The 25,037-nt window shown below is 47.3% G+C and overlaps 1 protein-coding gene across 1 annotated transcript; it reads right to left on the bottom strand.

Annotated features, from left to right (window-relative positions):
- Positions 1-7,857: 7,857 nt before the first annotated feature.
- On the bottom strand, positions 7,858-18,813 carry Prpf19 (pre-mRNA processing factor 19). Its single transcript, XM_005369653.2, has 16 exons — positions 18,582-18,813; positions 16,503-16,652; positions 16,250-16,326; positions 15,115-15,256; positions 14,963-15,036; positions 14,812-14,874; positions 13,900-13,941; positions 13,727-13,801; positions 13,364-13,439; positions 13,095-13,204; positions 10,953-11,108; positions 10,700-10,769; positions 10,454-10,539; positions 10,068-10,238; positions 9,829-9,934; positions 7,858-8,345 (listed from the first exon to the last, which is right to left on the bottom strand). Exons 1-16 carry the CDS (start codon positions 18,598-18,600, stop codon positions 8,248-8,250), a joined length of 1,515 nt encoding a protein of 504 aa, XP_005369710.1. The 5' UTR covers positions 18,601-18,813; the 3' UTR covers positions 7,858-8,247.
- Positions 18,814-25,037: the final 6,224 nt, after the last annotated feature.

Raw genomic sequence — 25,037 nt, 5'->3', positions numbered from 1 at the left:
GCTCAGAAACTCTGGGAAGGCACCAGATGTTAAATGGGCTTAATAAACTACTGTCTGAAAACTACTGAACACAAGTATGTAGGGAAGTTGCTTATGAAACCCGATGTATGTCTTATCCAAGGGTGTCTGTGTTTGAGGGGGAACAGGGTCTTACTCTATAGCCTAGACTGGTTTTAAACTCGGTGATTCTTCTGCCTCAGAGCTCTGGGATTACAGGGGTGAGCTACATGAGAAACTTGTTCCTTGAGGTCAGATGTGTTCTTCCAGAATCGTGAGCCCCCATTCCAGTCATGTGCCCTGTAACATTTTAATCAACAGCTTGCCACCTATAAGACAGTGTCTCTGTTAAATTATAGAGCTGAGATGCTCCTGTCACTCCTGATGCCACAGCCACTGTTAACAGTGCGATGTAGTGTCACAGATATGCACAAGCGTGGGCCGAGTGTATACTCGTGGGGCATATACATACACATGAGTGCACCCACAGCACACAATACCTGACTATACCAGCACGGTCAACTGGCTTTCCTATTTCCTATCCTATTCTTTGACTTTGTTACTGTACATGTGTGGGCTGCACGGTGGAGGACAGACGACCTCGTAGAGTCGGTTCTTACCTTGACAAGAGCTCTGGAGCTTGAACTCCGCTCCTCAGACTTGCTCAGCAGGGGTCTTTGTCTGAGTCACCTCACTGGCTTTTGCCATTATTTTAGAGTGTACTCCTGTTCGCAGAAATCGACTGTAAAATTGGACACTGCTACACCAACTGTAGCTTCCCACGTCTCACGTTTACTACATGCTTGACTGAACCAAAAAGCTGCAATAAAGCAGGGCATGGTGGCCCATGCCTTTAATCCCAGCATTTGGGGGTCAGAAGTAAGCGGATTTCTGAGTTTGAGGCCAGCTTGGTCTGCATGAATTCCCAGACAGCCAAGGCTCCTAGACCCTGTTTCAAAAAGTTGAAAAGACAGACTACATGGAGCGATTGACAAAATCTGTCTTATTACTGGCAGAGAGGTGGACACATGCAGGAGTCAGATGACAACTGTGGGGTCGGTTCTCTTCTTTGATCTTTGTAGGTGCAAGGGATGGAGCTCAGCCTGTCAGGCTTACAGAGCAGTTTTACTGGCTGAGCCACTAGTCCACACAAAGAGGACATCTGATACTGTCCTCTAAACAAGTCCTGAGAGTGTTTAACATACTTAACATGCCATAGCCTGGCATTACTCTCTCCCAGATCAGGGTCTGGGAGAGTGCCTCTAAGCAAGGGAAGGTGGTCTTTCGGGCACGACAGCACAAATAGAGTGGGGGAGGGTCAAAACCTGGCAGTCAGCAAATGGCAGCAGTGGGAAGTTCTAGATGTGGATATCCTCAGAGCACCTGCAGGGAAAAGCCACAGGTCCCAGGGACAAAAGCATCAAACCTGAACTACTCAGTCCCACTGCACCAACCAACCAAGTACCAAAGGAGGCAGGATGCACTGCCAACTTCAGCCTCCAAAACTAGCACATGCAGAAACAGCTGGCAGCATTGGATAGTGACAAGTTGGCCTTGACCCTGCCTGTCACTTGGGGATGGCCACCAGACAGGTCAAAACCAGGCTATGGGGGGCTGGAGAGATGGCTCAAGTGGTTAAGAGCATTGCCTGTTCTTTCAAAGGTCCTGAGTTCAATTCCCAGCAACCACATGGTGCTCACAACCATCTGTAATGAGATCTGGTGCCCTCTTCTGGCCTGCAGATATACACACAGACAGAATATTGTATACATAATAAATAAATAAATATTTAAAAAAAAAAAAAAAAGGCTATGTTCCAGAATGTCATGTTGATCTTGGCTGGGAGGGAGGCAGGCTCAGCAAGGGGTACAAGAATTTGGAAAAACTCTGGCCCCCTGACAGGGCATGAGCTTAACTGTCACAATGGTAACAAGTCAGTGGCCTCATTTGACAAATCCCTTCTCCACTCACGGCTCTGGCCTACTTGATTGGACTTCAAGTTATGGCCAAACATGAAACTCCAAAGCCTGACTCTAGGAACATCTCTGTTTCTCCCTGGCCATGTGGCATTGCTGTGCTTTCCCGGACCTGTTTCCACGTGCTGAGCCTCGTGTCTAATTCATAGGAGTAAGTTTCAACTAGCTGATGATACGTAGCATCATGGGTGACACCAGCCAGTACTTTCTGAATGCTGACTGTCTCATCCTCACACCCGTCTGATGCATACCTAGCATTTTGGGGTTCATTTAGTTTTGTTTGGGTATGAAATAAAGTGCTTTAGGCCAAGATGCAGGACTGAAAACTGCTGTCTCCAGGTTGTTTTTTTGTTTTGTTTTGTTTTTCGAGGCAGGGTTTCTCTGTGGTTTTGGAGCCTGTCCTGGAACTAACTCTTGTAGACCAGGCTGAGATCCGCCTGCCTCTGCCTCCCAAGTGCTGGGATTAAAGGCGTGCGCCACCACCGTCCGGCTTCTCCAGGTTTTTCTAGAAGAGGCAGCACAACATCAAGACTGGAGACCCAGACACCAGCCATACAGGTGACTTCTCTTCCTGGGCTGTCTCCCAGCTGTGGGTAGCGATGGCATGACACAGACGGTGTATCCCATATTCGTGAAGCCCAGCGTGGCTGGGTTAGAAAGCCGAGTCCACCAGCTCTTCCTCCTGAGGTGGAATCAACATCCATGCTGTTTAAATAAAGCATTACCCCACAGGTGCCAACTGAAGTCACGCTGTCACTCTCAAGTTTTTAAGAAGTACCTTGCATCATTCTTTTGTTTGGTTTCCTGTTCCAAGATTGTGGATGACTAGAGGGTGATGCGTGAGCACGCACGGGATCCGCGTGGAGGCCGGAGAATAACTGAGTCACTTCTCTCCACCCCAGAATGGATTCCAGGGATCAAATCCAGGCTGGCAGGCTCCCATATCACTTTACCCACTGAAGCTTCTTGCTGACCCATGCCCCCTTAATTTTTTGCTTTTGAGGTAATCACTCCTCCAACCCTGCCCATATACACTTCCATTGCTCTTTCAAATCATAGCCTTTGTGTGTGTGTGTATTCCTAGATATATAAATACAGCCTGCTCAGTCTATATGTTATGTATAATGTATGTTTGGAGAGCTCAGTCGTCACTTTACTAAACCAGCATCATCCCTAACTACATTGAGTATTTCTATCCTTATATTCCTTTGTTTTTTGAGACAGGGTCTGATATAACCCAGACTGACCTGATGACCCTGAACTTCATGATCCCCATGCTGGGATTACAGTCATGGGCCACCATGCCAGTTTTACTCAGTACTGGGTGCAAGAAAGCTCTTTCCCAGCCGAGTGAGCTATGTTCCCCGCCCCAGTGCCCCATTTTGTATCATTTTAAACATCTGTGTTGTCTAGCTTTCTGTTGAACTAGGGCACATCTGATCTACCGAAGGAAACCGAGCCTAGTACATCAGATACCAAGTGCTGAATGCAGTTACGTAAGAGTGGACTTCCTTGTGTGCTGCTTTCTAGGTAGAACTCCTGGGTCAGACAGCAAGCCGCATTTCTTACGTCTGTGGGCTGAGCCTGTCCTCCTCACCCCTTCAGATCATTCTAGAACTTTGCCCATCTGAGTAAGCAGAGGCAGCCACTACTGTGTCTTAAAGTGATTCTGTTGCTTTTCAAACTTTAACTTTCACTTTATGTGCATTGGTGTGAAGGTGTCAGCTCCTCTGGAACTGGAGTTACAGACAGTTGTGAGCTGTCAAGTCAGTGCTGGGAATTGAACCCAGGTCCTCTGGAGGAACAGCCAGTGTGCTCTTAACTGCTGAGTCATCTTTCTAGCCCCTGGTTCTGTTGTTAGAAGCTATAAATTTTCATAGTTGCTTGCATCTTATGTTGTTTTTCCTCTCCATTTCTTCTTGTCCAAAGAGCATTCACAAACCCAAGGGGCAACCTCCTCATAGTTCCCAGCAACTGGACATAGGCTTTTCTCCATGTGTTTCAGCTCTCTCTGAAAAAATTATATAGCCACAGCTTTTCCCCTCACATTTTTACCTTTGGATATGGCAAAGACCTTCCCCTGTAACCATAAACATACCCATTTGCCCTTTGGGGCTGTTACTTTACCAATGCAATGGTTGCCCTTACTTTTAAGTTACATGAGCATGTGATTTTCATAGAGAACTCTGTAATGATTACTGAAGTGGTACATAGGTTCTGCCAGTACTTCTGTGAAAGGGAGTCTATGGACAAAACACATAGTAAACACAAACAACAACAAAGCTCTCTACAACACTACCTTCCTACGCTCTCGATGGCAGGAAGCATTTGGTTTCCAGGAAGGTATATTCCTAGATACCAAAATCTCACGTGAATTGTGTTCAGATGCACACCTTTAATTCCAGCAAGAGAGGGAGAAGAGGGGGAAGGAAGAAAGAAGGAAAGGGGAAGACAGGAAGGAAGAAGAAAACAGTTCATTTCTACCTGCTGGCCTGAACAGGCACTGGAGCCTCTGACAGGCTGTATCAGACCCAATGGGGAGGCAGGCAATCCAGCCGCCCTTCCTGACCAGAAAGCGGGGCTGCTTGTAGCCCATTAGATTTCCTCTTCCTGCCTTTGGGTCACAGTTACCAGAGACCCAAGGGGTTTCCTGCCTCTCCACACTCCCCACTAGACACTAAGAGCAAATTATTTCCATGTGCTTTGACTTAAAGGAAGTGAGGGCTGACCAGACAGCTCAGTGGCTCAGAAGGTAAACAAATTTGCTACCAAGATAGCTGGCCTGAGTTTGGGCCCTAGGACCCATGTGGTAGAAGACAACCAACCCCTGCAAGTTGTGTTGACTTCCACATGTAAGGGCACAAATCACACACATGAGATAAAAAGAATATTTCAGAGTTGACAGCTATCTTTCAAGGTGTACTTCACACATGGCTCCTATTCAGGCATTCCTGCAGGAACATTTATACAAAAGGGCCTTTTCTGTTCCAATAATGGGGGATTCCAGACCAGCCTTTAGAAGTAAACAACAAAATGCCAAATTAAAAATATTTTTATATGTACTTAAGTCACTGTTGAACTAGTGGGGGAGGGGAGTCAAAGATGGGATTAAAATAAAAACAAAAGTCTGGGAAGTAAAAACAGCTTCTATTTTGGGAACTTCTACAGAATCCCGACAATGCTGACATGCTGGCTAGATGAGAACAGAGTCCACAAATGAAGCTCAGAGCCTGCCAAAGGCAGGATGTAGGCTCCCAAGGAAGGAGACTGCAGAGGCTCAACGCAGAGCAAGGCAAGGGGGAGGACAGACCAGTGCACTGAGGTGGGCAAAGAGGACTCTTGCCTATCTTGGGGCTGATGAATGCAAGAAAACAACAACAACCTGTCCCAGTAACAAGAAGTATAAGTCTCTCTCTCCAACGTGTGCCATCCAAATTCTTAGTATGGGGGTGGAGGGGCAGAGGAATCGTTCATATTTCAGTCTTGGATGTATTCTGCTTTATCTTGCCTCCCTGCCTGGATTATGAGCTTTTGTTCTTTTTGTTTATTGGAGACGGGGTTTCTCTGTGTAACCCTGGCTGTCCCAGAACTTGCGTTTTAAATCAGGCTGGCCTAGAACTCAGAGATCCTTGCTGGGATTAAAGGTGTGCACCACCATGGCCAGCTGGGTTGATGAGCTTTAATATCAGGCTTAAGGATGGGAAAGTTAGGCCAAACTTTAACACGATAGGTGTCAAGCACTGTAACCGTGTCATTGGCAGCCATCATAAAACAGGGAAGCAGTGTGTAGTTACCGAGGGCCAACCTGTGTTCACTTAGCACTCACAGCCCTACCAGGTAGACACCACAAACTGACAGACTTACTGTAAAAAGATAGAGCTGGGAGCCAAACCTGGGCTTGATGTGAGAGCTGATACTAATCATGACTCCCAGAGACCTGAAGAGTTCATTAGCTGCCCACTGCTGCCTCAGCTTTGTCTCTGAAACAAGGTTTAAAAATCCCAGTTCATGGGATGCCTTAGGACAAGATGCTTCTCTAACACTCTCACCTGCAGAACGGTACTAGCACCACCTGCTGGCCAGGGGCGCGACATGCAGGAGCTCCACCAAGGCACCAGCTTAGTTGGGAGCCAGAGTTAACTTCACTGCACCAAAGTGACCTCCTTGGTTGGTGCTCCAAGTTCAAGCACAATATAGACTCCCTGTCAGCTGCAGAGCAAAAAGGACATGGCTTTGAACATCCAGAGACTCAAATACTCATAGAGTACAGTAAGCATCAATCCATTTCATAGCAAACATTGTTTCTTTGGTCACCAGACCCAGTGAGGCTCCTAGAACTTAAATACTAGAAGGGTGGAGTCCATTAGGATTCATCAAGCCTGCTTTTATCTCATCAGAGCAGCTGCATCTACTAGTTAGGGACCCTCACGACTGGGCCTGCTGACTCAATGTTCTCATACGAGTGGGCGGAAAGCCATTGGAGACGCTTGCTCCAGTGCCTCCTGGCCATCTGCACATAATTCCGCCCTAACTGCACACGATCTCACTGTCCTAAGTACTATGCAAACTGGTACAGTATAAAGAAGGGTGGCTGTTTGCATCTCTGGTATATGCCAAGGCTCCCCGACCTGTGCACTTCACACTATTTCTGGCTTTTACCTATTAGGTGCTGAGGCTAAAGTCAGCGCCACGTGCTTGCCTAGCAAGCACCTTACCAACTGAGCTATCTCCCTGGCCGCTTAACAGCTGACTGGGCCCACGTCCAGGGAGCAGCAGGCTGCACAGTAACTACAACAGATGCTTGTCTACTGTGAGCTTCCATTCTGGCAGATAAGGTAAGTCCGAATTTCCTGGACCACAGGACTGCCTGGTATCACATACCCAGAGGCTTTGTTCTGTGCTCACAGGAAGTACCACCTTGACTTGCCCACAACCTCTAAGTGACACCTCACTTCTCCGCTCTTCCTTCCTAACGGTTTCTCAACTGTACGCAGCAGCTAATTTTACCCTTCCTCACCTCTTCTCTGCACACACCTAAGCTCACAGCAGGATCCCAACACTAGCATTCCATTGGGATGGCCCTAAGGCCCTCCTGGGCACACCTAATGGTAACTTACCCCAACCATACTTAACTCCTCCCACTCCACACCTCCTTCATCTCAACCTCAGAACCTACCTTCTTCTCTTCTTCCTACAACTGTCCTCTTCCCCTACAGCGCCACCCCACCCCCCGTAACTTCCAACTGTAGAGCAGTCACAGGACCCTACATTAATCTCCCTGTATTATCATCTAAACATTATTTTTTGTTCTTTTTTTTTTTGAAACAGGGTATCTCTGTCTAACAGCCCTAGAACTCGCTCTGTAGACCAGAACTCACTCTGTAGACCAGGATAGGCTGGCCTTGAACTCAGAGATCTGCCTGCCTCTGCCTCCTGAGTGCTGCGAATAATGGCATCATCAGCTAACTTTTTATTTACTGTGCATTAGCTGTTTCCCCTGGGAGAAGATGTCAGTCAAGAAAGTCTCTTTGGTCAAGCCAGCTGGCAACCAGTTTGTATCACCTACAACTGAAGTACTCCTAGCAATCCTCTCACAGAAACCCATTAGCAGGCTAAGGCTAATCTAATTCCCCACCACCTTTGAGGCTGTGAGAAGTCAAGCCAGGGGCAAGCACAGCAAGAGAGGCAGAAGCACTGGAAACAAGGTCAAGGCCTGCCTGAGCATGAGAGACTTGACAAATGGCTTCTAAGCTTTTACTTTACTTCTGGTACGGGGAGGCATCCTGATAGCCAGTGTCCCACACCGTGCTCCCTCCCCATGACCTTCCCAACTCAGGGTCTCTCTGGCAGACAGACTCAAGGAGATGACAATATATTTACTGTGTGGGGTTTTTTTTAATGAAACTAGATCACTGCTTACAAAAACCAGCACAAGCCCTCCTGCCCCTCCCTTCACAGTTCCCTTGGCTCACCTCCCTGTCTCAGAAGAGCTGAAACAGAGCAGGCATGGAACAGCTGCCACTACTGGGAAGAGGTGCTGGACTCCGACTCTGAGCACTTACAGGGTGACAGTTCCTCCATGTTCGTTCCCTGGGGCCTGAAGGCTGCATGGATAGCGGTGCTCCATGTGCCCTGGCTCAGACCATCATCCAGACCAGAATGAAATGATGTGAATGTCCCCCCCACCAGACCTCCCTCCTCCTAGAGTCCCCCCACCCCCCTAAATCTAACCCACTACTGAGATGAGGCCCAGAATTGTGAGAAGGCATAGGGCCTACAGACTGTAGAATTTGAGGCTCCTGTCCATGCCTGTTGAAGCGATGAACTTGGCGTGGTGCCCAAAGGCCACTCCAGTGGTCAGGCCACTATGCTCTGAGGAGAGAAAAAAGGGAACTATGAGAAGGCTGTTTCTTCTTCAGGGCTGAACAATGACTTTGAATGCCATGATCCTGGCAAAAACCCAGATATAAGGGTCAGAATGCACCCTCCTGAGGCAGGATTCTGTTCACCACTGATTTTTAGCCAGCACTCAGCACCTGGCAGGAAGCGGCACTCAATCTTTTGTAGGACTGGGTAAATGAACAGAGGAATACCAATCCCCTTTCACCTGAGCTTTCTGGGCAAGCATACTACAGCTGGAAACCTCAGTGCTCACTTGGTATGTTTGGCTTTAGCTCTTGTCCATTAGCCTGTTCTAGCTCAAAGATGCCAAAGTCCAGGGCACACAGCACAGGGCTGCATTCAGTACAGACAAAGCTGAGCTATCCTCCCAGGACTCAGATAGCTGGAGAACTAGGGCAAGTTCCTTCTAGACTTTGGAAAATACCCGTGCTCCCCAGCTCTCCAGGGAAAAACCCTCTGTGCTCCTAGTTGGCCTAAACTCAAGATCATTCTCTAGCTACCAAGAGTTGGCATTACAGGTGTGAGTTATTATACCCAGCAAGATACCCTAAAGTCGAAGCTATAGCTACCCAGGGCCACAGGGGACTTCAAGGTGATAAAGCCTCTTGGGCAGCACTGTGTCAGTCTGACTTTTCTTTATTATTCTAGTTGCCCTAAGTATTTGTGTTGGGACTTGAACACTTGCTACTGTGGGAAAGGCCCTGGACTCCAAAGGAAAACAAACTACTAAACTAGCTTCCACCAGCCCTTCCTAACTTGACTACAAACCTCATCATCACTCACCCATGATAGACCCCAATAAAGTTCACAAAAAAAACAAAAAACAAAAAAAAAACCACCGTGCTGGGTATAGTGGTGCATGCCTTTAACCCCAGCACTCAGTAGACAGAGACAGACGGATCTCTGTGAGTTCATTGACAACAAAGTGAGTTCCAGAACAGCAAGGGCTTGTTACACAGAGGGACCCTGTCTCCGTAAAAACAAAATAAATAAAACAAACAAACAAATAATAAAAACTTCATTACTGCCCTGACTGGTTCTTATTCATTGCTCAAATCAAGACCCAATACCAAACATCCCATAAGACACTTCTGACCTACAGGTAACAGGCACTTGCATGTGAATCCCGGTATTTACCAGAGTGTCTGAACTTTTCATTCCAATTTTCCCCTTAACATAAATTGGGGCGAGTACAGCTGATAAGTGAGTCAAAGAGACTCACAAATACTTTTCCTAGGCCACAATGCTCTACTGCCCCCAAACATAAGTAAAAGCAGCCTGGGGGTTGGACTCAGTAGAAAACTTGGCTGGTTCTGCTCCGGGACAGAAAATGGAGAAGGGAAGAATAGTTTGGGCATATCTAGGCCAAGCCAAGCTTCACCCTCAGTGAAATTTCTCCACTTTTCTCTAGAGCAGATGTACAAGGCCCTGGTAAGCCACAGCCAGCCTCTACCTGTAAAGTGAAGAATCTCTGTCCACTGTTTGCAGATGTAGATCTGGACATCTGTACCCCCAAGAGCCAGGTAGGTTCCACTCTGGTCAAAGATCAGTGACTTCACCTGCCAAACCCCAAAGAAAGGCAATTACACAAATGACCAAAAGCCACAGAACTGGGAACAAACAGAAGCAGCTTACATGAACTTAAACTATCGGTGAGTGAGGAGAAACAACTGAAACGGGGGAGGGGCACACCTCAAAGTTGTTGTCCAGCTGCAATGTCTTGAAGTTCTTCAGCTTGCGTAAGTCCCAGAGCTTGACTGAAGAGTCATCGGCTGCTGTGGCCAAGTAGTACCCATTCTCAGAGAAGGCGATGCTGGTAATGGGGCCAGAGTGGCCGGGAAAGTTGGCCACATTGGTACGCTCCTACAGGTGGGAGTTGGGCAATAAAATTATCACTCGCTGGTTGAAACAGGAAGAAAACTTCTGAGACGTCCTGTGCACCCAGTTACTTGGTGACATTCAGCATGCCACACAAACAGAGCCAGGCCCTCCTAGGCCCTGAGGTATCCCAGGGCCTACCACCACAACTCATCAGTTCCTTCTCCCTCTGAGTCACAGAAGAGGCCTCATTGTCCTACCTTTAAGTCCCAGATCTTGATCTGGGAGTCCATGGTTCCTGTTCCAAAGATGAGTCCATCAGGGTGGAACTGCGCACAGGTGAGAGCTGAGCGAGGAAAGGGGAGAGGCATCTGTAGTCAACAGCCACTATGGCCACTATACTGGTGCCAGTGGTAGGCAGTCTTTAGAACAGGTAAACAAATGACTAGGTAAAACTTAACGACACACTGCAAACTAAAGAGCTCAGTGCCGCTAAGGCCACTTACAGCAGCCGGATGTCTCATCTGTCACCTTGGTGAGCACGCGCCCTGTCTGGATGTCAGAGAAGGCCCAGTACTGGAGAAGAGACAAGGAAGACAATGAGAAAGTGGGTCTGGTGGCCCTCGAGAGACACTGGTTCAGCATCTGCTGGCAAAGTTAGCTCCCACAACAGAAGAAACATTTTTAGAACTCTGGGAATCTGGCTGCCCCACAGGAAGATGCCCCCCCACCCTTCTAAGGGCCTGGCTGGGACTGCACCTGATCATCAGAGGAGCTCAGGAGATAGTCTCCAGTAGCATGGAGGCTGAGGCCTGTCACTGCGCTCTCATGGGCTCGAACAACCTGTACACAAGAGGTGTTTGGGACCGACCAAATCCTGATAGTGGCATCTGGGGATGCAGAAAACACCAGTTCCTGAAAGGAAAGAGACCAAGAATCAGAGCCCAGGAAGTGAAATGTATAGTCACAACTACGAGCAACTGCTTCTCCTTCTAGCCCCTGCCTAACACAGCCAAGAGAGAATGCTGCTGAAATGGCCGGAGACCTCAAGGGAGAGTTGACTGTCCAAAAGACATGGGGCAGATAGAAAGCTTATTTAGTTTTCATAACAAATTATTTTGACTAATTAGGAGTAAGAGACAGAAGATAAAAGCAACTATCATCATTCATTAACACATATTCATAAAAATCAAAACACCAAATAAACAGAAAATAGTGCTTTCATTTTGAATTCGTTTTCCAGTTTGCTATAATTGTGGTGGTTTAAATAAAAATGGCCCCTACAGGCTCATATATTTGAATGCTTAGTCATCAGGAAGTGGCAGTATTTGAAAGGATTAGAAGTGTGGCCTTGCTGGAGGAAGTATCTCACTGGAGGTGGACTGGTTTTGAGGTTTCAAAAGCCATGCCAAACCCAGAGTGTGTGTATCTGTCTCTTTCCTTGCAGATCAGGATGTGCCCTCAGCCACTGTCCCACTGCCACGCTTGCCACCGTGCCCCCCGCCATGCTGAAAATGGACTAGCATGTGAAACTAAGCAATCCCCCAACCCCCAACGCTTCCTTTATTAAGATCTGCTGTGGAGCCGGGCAGTGGTGGCGCACACCTTTAATCCCAGCACCAGGGAGGCAAAGTCAGGTGGATCACTTTGAGTTCGAGGCCAGTTTGGTCTACAGAGCAAGTTCTAGGACAGCCAGGACTACACAGAGAAACCCTGTCCTTTTTTTGTTTGTTTTTTGAGACAGGGTTTCTCTGATGTGGGAAGGTCTTACATTTATCTGTTGCTTTCATTGATTAATTAATAAAGAAACTGCTTGGCCTGATAGGTCAGAACATAGGTGTGTGAAGTAGACAGAATAGAATGCTGGGAAGAAGGGAAGTGAGGGCAGAAGCGATGGAGCCAGCCACCAGGTCAGACATGCTGAACCTTTCCCGCTAAGACACCACTTCGTGGTGCTACACAGATTATTAAAAATGGGTTAATCAAGATGTGAGAACTAGCCAGTAAGAGGCTAGAGATAATGGGCCAGCAGTGTTTAAAAGAATACAGTTTCCGTGTAATTATTTCGGGACATAAGCTAGCCAGGCGGCTGGGAACCGGGTGGGATGAAAAGCAGGCCTGTCTGCAGCTCCTACTACATTTCTTTGTAGCTTTGGAGCCTGTCCTGGAACTAGCTTTTGTAGACCATGCCAGCCTTGAACTCACAAAGATCCACCTGCCTCTGCCTCCCGAGTGCTGGGATTAAAGGCGTGCGCCATCTGGCTTGAAAAACCCTGTCTTAAAACACCAAAAAAAAAAAAAAAAAAAAAACCCAAACAAACAAAAAGAGTTGCTGTGATCTTGGTATCATCTCTTCACAGCAACCGAACATTAAGACATATTCCTCTATTTCTCAGTTCCTTATGTCTAAGAGAAAGACTTAACTGGGAGGCACTACTCCAGCACCCCATGCAGCTGCACACCACGCCACTGCACTTTTGTCTCAAGTCTTATGAGAATATTAATCTCCTCTAATGAGCTACCTTTATCCTCTAAACCAGTGGTTCTCTCCTATTTGAACTCATAATACTTTCAATAGTCAATATTAAATTTTGAGCCCAACCCTACAGGGTCACGTGAACCTGGCAGTCAGGAATACATGGAGTTTTACTGTCTGTAGTTATCTATAAACCCTTTAGGATGGTTGTTTTCTTTTACTATATGCAAAATTGATGTGAATATGGTTTGTTGGTTGCATTTTCTTTCTCCTTTGGTTTGAGGGCCACTGCTCTGGTGTTCTACACAGAGACCCATCAATGCCCGCTTCATCCAGACAGTGGGGGTTGGGCAATTAGCTCTGAGACTCAAAGCCACTGGAACTGGACTCAGCAAAGGACGAGAGTGGCTGTGAGAGTGGCTTACCTGAGAAGGATGAAACACCACGCTGGTGACCTTCTTGGTATGGCCTTTGAGAGTGGCCAGGATTTGCTCAGTACTCTTATCAAAGACAACAACGTTTTTGTCTGCTCCACCTGGAGAAGATCCAAAAAAGACAAAAAAAAAAAAAAAAAAAAAATGAATCCCAGGATCCCTGTGCTTTCTGTCCTCAAATCCATGCAGAGGATCAGGGCATGCGCCTCCCTTGCTCCTGCCACCCCTCAATTGGCCTGTCGGGCCAGGCCCAGACTCACCAGTGAGAATCTTGTTGGTGTCTGAAGGACAGAGGTCCAGAGCAAGGATCCCAGGAATGCTAGCACTGTGTAGCCCCTTTGCAGACAGATTCACACAAAACCCAGTCACAGTCAAATCAAGGCAGGCCAGAGAGCCACACAGCTCCTGCACTCCCCTTCCCCACACCCTCATATTCCTCCCTAGCCAAGGAACAAGAGTGGATTTTATCCCTTATCTATCTAGCTTGGCTAGCTGCCTGGATGCAGCAACTCCCTCACTGCATGGCAAGACACCATGCCAGAGGTCTGAGCAGTATTTCCCCCTGCTCCTCACACTGGCCTACCTTGCCCTAGAAACAGTAAGGGCCACCTCCAGCTACTTACCACATGGGATGCCACCTGCCGGTACTTGCTGAGCTCTTCAGGTTTCACTAGCTCCTCAGGCACAGTCTTTCCTCTCTGAGAAAAGAGAAAGCCCCCAAAGATCAGCCATGAAAGCAGGCTTCAACTAGCCCCTCCTCCCAGAAGTCAAGTGCTCACACCAGGCATCAACTCACCTTCTTACGCTCCGTGGTTAGCACAGTAGCCTTGTCTTGAAGCTGTGGAGAGCACAATTTTCTGAGACAAATGATTTTGCAAGAACGAAACAGACTGGATGCTGGTATAGCTAGTGTCACAATCATCACCAAAAAATTGCTATCTGCCAAGCTATGTGCTAAAAGCTGACACATTTCCACTCCAATCTTACAAGGTGGGGTATCCATGACCTTATGGTGTAGCTGAGGAAACTAAACATCAAAAGAACCCCCGTAGCCAGGCGGTGGTGGTGCACCTTTAATCCCAGCACTGGGGAGGCAGAGGTAGGTGGATCTCTGTAAGTTTGAGGCCAGCCTGGTTGATAGAGTGAATTCCAGGACAGGCTCCAAAGCCACACAGAGAAAGAGCCCCCTTGCCAAGGTCACTAAAATGACGAATGGCAGAGCTAGGCTGTTGTGCTCTGGGACCAAATATGAGAGCTCAGACACTGTTGGATCCTACAAATGCAGACTATACATTCAAGAGAACCCTGGGTTGCAGTCTGGAAGTCTCAGCTCTGACTTCCAGCTTCAGATAACTTATATGTTGTAGGCAAAACCCTCAAAAACTGTAACAAAGTGGCAGAACATCAGCAAAGTGTGCGCACACGCACACACACACACAACACACACACACAAACCCACCAACAATAAGAGCCACCCTTATCAGTAATTACATCTTTCCTACAACAAGCCTGTGAAGTAGACGCCTCCTTCTATTCAGAAGCAAGGGAAATGAGACAGACAAGGTAGGCTACAGTAAGCCTAGTCAGAGAGCTCAGTAGCAGTGCAGGCTCTTCCCACTGCTCATTGTGAGATTCTTACTCTGGCCCCAGGGCCCATGGCACTAAGGGAGGGCATGTGGCAGTCCCAACAGAACAGCGTATGACTCACCTTCTGGATAATCTCAGGGGTCATTCCCACCAGCTCACCCAAATCCATGGGTTCTCCTGCACCCTGTAGAAAAGAAAGAGAGTGGGAGGAGCTCACAATACCAAAGGCACCTGTGGAAGGACAGTTACTGGGCTTGGAAGGGAACACTTACCACAACACTAGGCTGTGAGCTTGGCACGGCCTGAGGTACAATAAGACCAGCCTGTGGTTTCAGAGTAGCCAGAGCTGAGAGAAAAGATTATGTTAAAAATGGGACATTACAAAGCAGGGCCAGCCAAGGTGGGGGACAGCAGGAAGAGACACCTTCTCGAGCAGCAGTGACTTCCTTCGTGAGACGGGCAATGACTCTGCAGGCAGCATCGTGTTGGTACAGAGCATGGGACAGCTCCTGGCGGGTTGTCTGCAGCTGCTGGCGAAGGGTGAAGCTGTGCAACATGACTGCATCCTGGGAGAGGGTAGGCAACTGTGAGGACTAGGGGAGAACTCGGCCAGGGAAGAGGACACCACCTCCTATTCCACACTGAAACCAACTTGAGCAGCTCAGAGACCCAAGCTATCATCCGAATGACAATCCCCTGTAAGGCACTGAAGCTCCTACAACACAAAACATCCTGGACACACAGACAGAAGTGAGAGCTAGCTCCTTCCCACCCCCATCTTTGCTAGTCACCAGCAAATCACAGGTGTTAATGTCATCACTTCTCTGAAAGGAAAGAATAACACTGTTGTGGTTGTTTACTGGCTACCCTCAGCAAGTGCAATGTTCAGTAGTGAAGAAGAGTCCCTATGTCACAACGCAAATATGTCAGTTTTATTCTACTTATGGAATTCAGACAGACAGGACTAACCAGTATCCTAAAGTCAGGAAGGTCAGAGACTGAGTAGTGTGCCCCTTGTCACAAAGGCTGACAGTGGAGAAAACTTTGGAATCCAGGTGTGCAGGAGTTCCAACAACCAGGCTCCTCTTGTGCTGCCACCCTGCCCCACACAACGAAGTGCAGCTGGCAAGAAGTGAGGGGCTGCTCAGCAGCACAGCACTTACATTGGCCCTGTGCTCAACCCCACGAAGAGCCAGGCCTGGTGGTGGGCTCTGTAACCCTAGGCACTAGGAGGCTAAGGAAGAAGGATTATGAGTTCCAGACCGGTCTAGGAACCGGTCCTAGCTCAAGAAAATAAGAGGGCCTGGAGAGAAGGTCCAGGAGTTAAGAGCACTTGCTGTTCTTCCAGAGGTTCAATTCCCAGAACCACATAGTGTCTGTAACTGCAATTCCAAGGGATCACACAACCTATCCCTTCCTCCCAAGCACCAGGCACATAAGTGATACTCAAAAGACCCAAACATAAAATAGAATAAACAAGTTTAAAAAAGCAAAGAGGGAGGGAGGTCCCATATTTTCAATCCCAAGGTTCAGAGGTGCATTCCCTTCACAGAACTCACCCACTCATCCTGCAAGGCTTTCAGAATGGCTGGGATGCTGGTGGCAGAGGGAGGCTTGGGCCGGATTGGGTGAGCAACTGCCAAGAAAGGCAGCAAAGCAGGTATGAAGAACCAGAACCCAAGGACCCTCCTCCTTCCCTCTTCTCTTTATTCATTCACAGCCACCATCTATCTTCTCCATCAGACTGGCCCCACATCCCACTCCTGAAGGCTGCGCTGAGCTGGCCCTGGACTCAGGCTATCGGGTAGGCACCTTTGATGTCGATGAGCTGCTCCTCGGAGAGAGGCTGGTTGTTGATAGGATCTGTGCCATTCTCTGCAATGTACTTCTCAATGAGTCGCCGCTCATACACATGATTAGAGACAGGGGACACGCATGGATGCTCTGGCACTTCGTTGGAGACTATAGAGAAAGCAGATAGTGAGCACAGGGTAAAAGAAGACCTGGGCTACAGGGGACTCTTTGTTGTGTCATCTCCTAAGAAGACCCTGTCCTCGTACTCAGCTATCAGGAAGCAACGTCTGTGACAGCAAGCTAGCTGGTTCTTGGTTCTACAATGCTTGCCAACTACTTAACTAGATTCTCTAGTCTGCCAATAATAAAAGAAAATAAATAATAACTGCCCAGATCCCATGTGCCAGTCCTGTAAAGAGTGAGCAGTAAGCTCTGCCCACCTCATGTTTGAACAAAGATGACCAGAACATGACAAAGAAGTACACACAGCACAACTCAAAGCCCTGCCATTCCTCTGGAGCCCTACATGGATCAACAGGCAGAAAAAGCAACGTAACAAGCACTGATAAATTTTAAAAAAAATACAAAAAACCTTTCCATAGTGTCTGCCACTACGTGCCAAGCAAGATTCTATTCTAGGCACTTGACAGAATGGTCTGTGTACCCTTGAAGATGGGCCACAGCTGTCACTGACCTCCAGGACAATGCAGACACTAAAGTATCTGGGCATGCTGAACAACCTAAAATGAAGGCCTCAAAAGCAAGCTCAGAATCAAGATCTCTGTGACCTTCTCAGGCCCTCGTGTTTCTCTAACTTCCCCTAAGCAGGGACAATCGGTTTACCTTAGCAGATAAGTGAAAGCCACCTCCATGCTCAGACTCTCCTGAGGCCTGCTCTAAAATAATATTTACAGCCTGAGAGACTTAGCACATAACAAAACAGCTCCTATTCACCACATAGTTTTGCTCACCCTCCCAGAACCTGTGAGTCACATCCCAAGGCTTCAAGCTCTTATTCTCTTCTGTGGCACAGGTTCTGGATAAGCTTCCCTTGGAGTCACCTATTTCTGCAGGACTCCCAAGCGTATGTAATCAGGTATGGAAGGAAATATGGCTTTCCTGTGCTATCCTGTTGGCTTATCTCACATAATGGACACTTGAGGGAGCTTTCCCTTCCTTGCAAAAGGAAGGATGGCCCAGGGCGTGTAAGAGTGCTCTCTCAAGATTAAAAGGAAACAAATTGTTCGAAAATACTTTGCAAACTGCAATTTCTTCAGTGTGAGATTCCCTTTTCTGTTTGTCATTTCCCTCCTTCCTTTCCCTCTTTGAATTAATGGCAACGTTCTGAGAAGAGAATAGAGAGGGAGGGGAAGCTAGTAATGTGGCAAACAACAAGAAGGTAAACACCCGCAATGCCGTAATAAAATACCCAAAGACAAGACAGTGTACAGCATGGATCCCGCTCAAAGAACAGAGCTCCATCGCCCAACTGTGCCACGCATCCCTGGATAATCCCCATTCTTCCTAAGACTTATGACGCCCTCTCTAAATCACAGATCTTTATTTCCCTTCAGATAATTCTTGTAAGCATAAAATGAGATCATCGTTTGGAGATGCGTCGTAAATCAATACAGGTTTTCTAAACGTTCGCTGTTTTCATTAGTCATACTGCGCGAGGCTAGATGCCAGACACCTGGCTTCCAGCCCTGTCTCGAAGTCACTGCGTGTTCTGCAAAATAACAGAAACTCCGATTCCTAAGCGACGTTCTCGAGCAATACCCACTGCAACGCTTTCAATGCTGCAGATGGGAAAACTGAGGCCCAGACCGCCATAGCCCAGATCACAGTGGAAGGTGGATCGTGGGCAAGTCCTCGGATTTCCGACACCAAGAGCTGTTTTTCCCTGCACCACTCCCCCCTCGCCCTCTCCCCCTTGCTCTGTTCAGGCCTGTCTCGGCTCAGTAAAACAACGACAGTCATTCTTCCCAGCTACATGAATTGCGCAGCACTGCGCAAATGCACCCCGCAGGCAGGGTCGCGGGCTCCTGGTCCCGGGCCGCAGCCACGCTCCCGCCTCCCGCCGCAGCCAGCACTCACTCGAGCAGATCAGGGACATGGCGCCGTCGCAGGGCTGCCAGTCGCCTCGCAGCGGGCTCCCGGACTAGCTCTGCAGCCTCCGCGGGCCACTTCCGGTCCCCCGCGGCTTCCGGGGCGCTCGGACGCGGGTAGACAGCTGCCCGGCGTGGCGATGCTCGCACAACTGCTTCACGTGGGGAGGTGGCCGGTGGCGCGCCACAGCCTTCAGCAGCTAACGGAAACTGCCCTTTCCCAGCATGCAATCGAGCAGGAAAAGGCCCGCCTCGCAACACTCGGTTGTTTCCGCATTGGCTCGGCTCCTTCCGGCTAGCTCTCCAAAAGGCCAGAGGCGGGAAGCCCAGCCGAAACTACATTTCCCATGAGGCTGCGGGAACCTTAAACCCAGGAATTTAGCCAAGGCGGTTTTTGACTTGCTGCTGTCACCCAGGGCACAGTAGTCTTTGAAACGTTCGTGCTCAGGACAGTTTCCTCAGGAGTTTGTAAGAATGCGGATTTCTAGCCGGGCGGTGGTGGCGCACGCCTTTAATCCCAGCACTCGGGAGGCAGAGGCAGGCGGATCTCTGGGAGTTCGAGGCCAGCCTGGTCTACAACAGCTAGTTCCAGGACAGGAATCAAAAAAGCTACGGAGAAACCCTGTCTCGAAAAATTTAAAAAAAAAAAAAAAAAAGAATGCGGATTTCTAGAGTCTGCCTCAGAGACCCTGTTGGCATGATTCTGAGGCCTGTGTTCCTTGGCTGCCTTTTGAGAAACAATGCCAGGTGACCCTGTAAATAAATTTAGCACAATTAGTAAAGAAACTAACACTGCCCAGGTTCTGTTTCTACTCTTGCTCTGTGAATTTGTTCAAGTTATTGGCTGCATTGCCTGTTACGTTTTAAATACAGTCTGTTTTCTACACTGGAAGGAATTTGATTCCCAGCTTCTTATGTGACTATTAAAAGAACAGAAAGTTGCTGGGTGTTGGTACACGCCTTTTATCGCAGCAGGCAGCCACAGAGGACCTCTGTGAGTTCAAGCCCAGCCTGGCCTACTAGTGAGTTCCAGTTCAGGACAGTGAGGGCTGTGTAGACAGATATAGAGAGAGACATGTCTCTAAATGGATGGATGGATGGATGGATGGATGGATGGATGGATGGATGGATGGACGGACAGATAGATAAAAAGAATGGGAAGTTAGCATGACTATGGTGTTTATCGGTGGGATCTTTGGAATTAGAATAGGTCGCTAGTGTGCAGGCCTGTGCAAGGATCCTGGTGGCAACTTTATAGGGACCGTTAGAGTGACAGACACAAATCTACACTTAGACTCCCACAGTAATGTGACACCCGCAAAGAAGAGAGCCCAGCCAAAGCCTGTATCATTCTCTTTGAACTTTGTGCCTCTAGAACTTTGAGCCAAGAAAAACCCTCTTGTCTTTATAAAGTAGTCTGCCTCAGATATTTTGTTATAGTAATGATTCCCTGCCTCCTACTAAGTTCCTTTGTTTTCTGTGACAAAGACCTGCTGCTGAACCTGTTACCTGAGTTCAATCTCCAAGACTCACCTGATAGAAGGAAAGAACTGGCTCCTGCATATTATCCTCCAACCTCCAGACAGACAGACACACATACACACAAACACACACTAAAATAAATGGCACATTGAGACCTTGCCTCAAAAAAAGATAAATAAATTAAATTAAATCTAAAATGGAGTCCCTCAAATTGAAGTTCCACGTTACCAAATTAAAACTAACTTTCTGACCTTCTAAGAAATCAGGACAGAAAGAGGCATTGGCCAATTTCCTAGCCAGGCCAATTCCAACTAACATGATAACTACATTCTGCCTGCCTTAGTCCTTACAAAAAGCAGCCTGGAGCCCGGTGGTGGTGGTGCACACCTTTAATCCCAGCACCTGGGAGGCAGAGGCAGGAGGATCAGTTCGAGGCCTACTGGTCTACAAGAGGTAGTTTCAGGACAGGCTCCAAAGCAGCCACAGAGAAACCCTGTCTCGAAAAACAAAACAAACAAACAAAAAAGCAACCTGGAATGATCTGATCTATTAGTCAGTTGCCTCTATGTGATTCCCTCTTCCTTTCCTAACCTCACAAAGAAAGCAGATGTTCAACCATTTTCTTCTTCTTATTGTTGTTGTTTTATTTCTGCTTCTTTGAGTCCTTTTTTTGGTGTGCTGTTGTGGAATAATCTTTTTGTACATTGTGAAGATATGTCGCTCTGATTGGTTTAATAAAAAGCTGAACATCCAATAGCTAGGCAGGATTTCCAGGCACAGAGGACACTGGGAAAAATAAAGGTGGGATCTCCAAGCCAGATGAAGAAAAAGCAGCATGGTCTACAGAGAGAGTTCCAGGATAGGCTCCAAAACTACAGAGAAACCCTGTCTCAAAGAAAAAGAAAGAAGAAGGAAAAGAAAAAAGCCCTAAGCTATCATAATTAATAGTAAGTCTGTGTTGTTATTGGGGAGTTGACGGTCTGGTGAAAAAGTTCAACTCAGTTTATTAAATCAGAACACATTGGCCGGGCGGTGGTGGTGCACGCCTTTAATCCCAGCACTTGAGAGGCAGAGGCAGGCAGATCTCTGTGAATTCCAGGCCAGCCTGGTCTACAAGAGCTAGTTCCAGGACAGGCACCAAAGCTACACAGAAACCCTGTCTCGAAAAACCAATAATAATAATAATAACAATAATAATAAAAATCAGAACACATTCTAGCTCATGGAATGAAGTGTTCCCCAAGTCTAGAATCACAAAATAAAGCCAATGTAAATCTTTAAATGATCTAATTGGTCTAAGGCAGAAACAAGATAAAAAAAAATGCTTATGTAGATTGCAGTCTGTGGGGTGGTGGGCACATAAACAATAAGAAGAAAATTCCAAAAAGGGTTGGGTACTCTAAATACAAGATAAGTCAGAGTAGATTGAGAAGAAGATTGGGGGGAACTACTTTAGGCAGGGTATGCAAAAGGTATACATCTGGGCAAGTGTAGGAGGAGTTTTTGTCAGGACCACTGGCTCCCCAATAAATGCACAGAGACTTAATATTAATTATAAATGCTTGGCCGATAGCTTAGGCTTATCTCCAGCCAGCTCTTAAAACTTAAATTAACCTGTTTCTATTCCTCTATGTGCTGCCCTGAGGCTCATTTACATCATCTATCAACTTCCCATGTTACTTCTGCATCTGGCTCAAGACTCCTCAGACTCTGCCCTTCTTCCGGCATTCTCTCTGTCCCTAAAATCCTGCCTAGTAAATCAGCTTTTTATTAACAAAGAGAGCGACACATTTTCACAATGTACAGAAGGATTATTCCAGAGCAGGGAATTGATGATTACCTTTAGCACTTAAGATTTTTTTAAATTATTTTAGAGAGAGAGAGAGAGAGAGAGAGAGAGAGAGAGAGAGTGTGTGTGTGTGTGTGTGTGTGTGTGTGTGTGTCACAGCACATATGTGGAGCTCAAAGGAGAACTTGGGAGAACCGATTCACTCCTTTTACCATTTTACCATGTTGATCCTGGGATCAAAGTCAGGTCGTCAGACTCTGCAGTAATTCCTCTCCCTAGTAAGTCACTTCACCAACCCTAAGGGCAGTGTGACATTTTTGCTGAGACCTAAAGGAGGGACAGGTGTCAGTCCTGAGACCACAGGTTTCTGGTGAGCCAACCTCTTCCACAGCCTCACCTCGCCTTCTCAGACACATTGGCACTTCGATGTCCCCAGCATACCTGCATCTGGTGGCTCAAAATGTTTACATGGCCAACTTTTATCAGCTCCTCCCCCTCCCTGGCCTGCAATTATTTATTTAGAAAGTCCTTTTGGTATCTGGGTTCTCTACTACATTGTTCTCTATTGGTTCTCAAGAGTCCAAGAGTGCCACCCAGTGTCTGACACCTCTCAGGGACATTGTCACTATTGTTTATTGAATGGCAGGCTGCCTGGCAGACCTGGCATCTCAAGTATTTAGATGTATGGTAGGAAATAAATCAGTCTAGGTGGGGCGGCTGAACCCAAGGCCTAGCTTGGTCTGGCAACAAAGTAGCATTTGATTGCATTTTGAACTGGGAACTGATAACCATACTTTCAGGAGTTTCCTCTGGAAGATACATACTATGTAGTTTGGAACGGGAGAGTATTGTGTATCTATTTCCTCTGAATTGAAATATTTCCTCAAGAGGGAGGGGGGCCGGCCCTAAAATTCAAGGAGCTAGCAGCAGTGACCAGGTTCAATAAATTCAGAATGGTACAAGAGTCTCAAAACCCCTCCTCACAGTTATAAAGGCAGCAAATGGGAGAGGAAAGAGGAAAGACTCTTAGAGGAACTGCCTGCAAACTGACCAGGGGGCCCCAGGGAAGCAGCTTTTGCGAGTTCTCCCTCATGCTGGTGGGCTTTTTAGTCATGCAGTGACTTTGCATCACCCATGGGCCTTTAAGTGACACCTTTAAACTTACTGCTTCACCAAGCTCGGCTTGGGTGGAGTTGATTCTTTGGCCATCTTCCCAGGAAAAGCCACACAAACAAATGGAATAAAAGCAAAGAGGCCTGGCATGTTGGAAACTTGGCCCTCAATACAGCAGTGTTGAGAGAGGGGGCCTTTGGGAAATGACTGGGTGCTGAGAGTTCTTGTCGAGTATGGGATTAACAGGTTGGTGGGCTATTAAAGGAGTGGTTTTGTTATAACAACTTGTTCTGTAGAGCTGGGGGTAGAGCTCAGTGGTCAGAAGCAGGCTCAGAAAGCAAAGTCTCTTGACCTCTAGGCCCTTCTGTCTCTTGTCCTCTTTCTCCACCCCCAAGTGCTTTCTCTAAAGTACTCATATTGGCCTAAAGATTGTCACACACACACACACACACACACACACACACACAGAGTGTGGGAGGTCCTTCTGTCTATGTGTTGTTCTTACACACATAGAATAAAGAACTGCTTTGAGCCTATGTCAGGGAAGAACAGAACTAGGCCAGGAAAGTTAGGCTGTATGCTGGGAGAAAGAAGGGCCGAGTGAGGGGGACGCTATGGAGCGGCGGCCAGAATCAGACATGCCGAAACTTTACCGATAAGCCATTGCCACATAGCAATAGAAATGGGTTAAATTAATATATAAGAGTTAGCCAATAAGAAGCTAGAGCTAATGGGCTAAGCAGTGATTTAAATAATATAGTTTCTGTGTAATTATTTCAGGTCTAAGCTAACCGGGCAGCCGGGAACCAACAACTGACCCATCTTACTACACACACACACACACACACACACACACACACAAAGGAATCCTGTTGTCATAAGCCCCTTGCCTGGGAATCCAATCAGTCTGGGAAGGTTCCCTCACAGAAAAGAAGACGTGTCAATTTAACTCTCTCCCTTTTTTCTTCCTTCCTTCCTTCCTTCCTTCCTTCCTTCCTTCCTTCCTTCCTTCCTTTTTTCTTTTCTTGTTTGTCAAGACCAGATTTCACCATGTAGCCCTGGCTGTCCTGGTATAAGACTGGCCTTGAACTCAGAGATTCACCTGCCTCAGCCTTCCAAGTGTTGAGATTAAAGCTGTGTGCCACCCTTGCCTGGCTTCTTTCTTGGTTTTTGTTTTATTTTGTTTTGAGATAGGGTTTCAGACAGCTCAGGTTAGCCCCAACTCACTGTTTAGCTGAGGATGACCTCAAACTCGTTCTGCTTCCACTCCAGGGCACTGAGAAGGCAGGAGTTTACTGCCAGGCCTGCTGCAGTGCTGAGGTGGTACCTGGGGTTTCGTGCACACTAGAGAAGCCATTTTCTAGCTGAGCTATGTCCTCAGTCCACAATCACACTTCTGAAGCATCCTCAGAAACAACTTTTATTATCTGAGAGACTGTGTGTGTGGAGGAACTGAACCCCACGGCCTTGGTAAGAGAGGCAAGTGATCTACCCTCTGCCTCTGAGATACAGCCCCAGGGCCCCTCCCCACCATGTTCATTTCTCCTCTTTCTATCTCAGTACTTATCACCAGTTCATACCCAGAGGCCCTGAGCCTTCTCCCTACTGCAGCCCAGGGTGGTATCATATCCTCATTCACCTGGCCCTTCTCTATTATATATTTTTTGTGGGACTCTGACATATATATTTAATTAAAAATTGTTTTACTCTTATTTATCTACAAGAATTTTATTTCATAGCCTTAAGTATTAAGGCTTAAGAGAGTCAAAAGTTTTTCTTTCCTTTATACCCTGAATCCTTCCCATTGTTGGAGGAGCTGGCCTTCGACACTGAAAAGACTTCAAGAGGTTCCCTTTCCCCTGATTTCTGGACACCATTTATATCACAGCTATAAGCTCCCTAGTACAGACACACTTCCGATATTGCTCGTGATATCACCAATTAGTAATACACTATCTACAAGTCACATGGTACCAATAATTAATCACCAGGTGTCATAGTCTGTTTTCTGTTGCTGTAACCAAATCCCAGAGACTAGTTATAAACATTAGAGGCTTATCT

The sequence above is a fragment of the Microtus ochrogaster genome, unplaced genomic scaffold (assembly GCF_000317375.1).
Source record: "Microtus ochrogaster isolate Prairie Vole_2 unplaced genomic scaffold, MicOch1.0 UNK56, whole genome shotgun sequence".
In the NCBI taxonomy this organism is placed as follows: Eukaryota; Metazoa; Chordata; class Mammalia; order Rodentia; family Cricetidae; genus Microtus; species Microtus ochrogaster.
The sequence above is the reverse complement of the archived record's forward strand: the minus strand, read 5'-3'. Positions and strand labels throughout refer to the sequence as shown.

Coding starts and splice junctions, on each gene's coding strand:
- Prpf19 (XM_005369653.2), bottom strand. Junction 13,942..14,811: donor CCCCTGAGATTATCCAGAAG/GTGAGTCATACG, acceptor TGCTCTCCACAG/CTTCAAGACAAGGCTACTGT. Junction 8,346..9,828: donor AGAGATTCTTCACTTTACAG/GTAGAGGCTGGC, acceptor TTCTCTCCTCAG/AGCATAGTGGCCTGACCACT.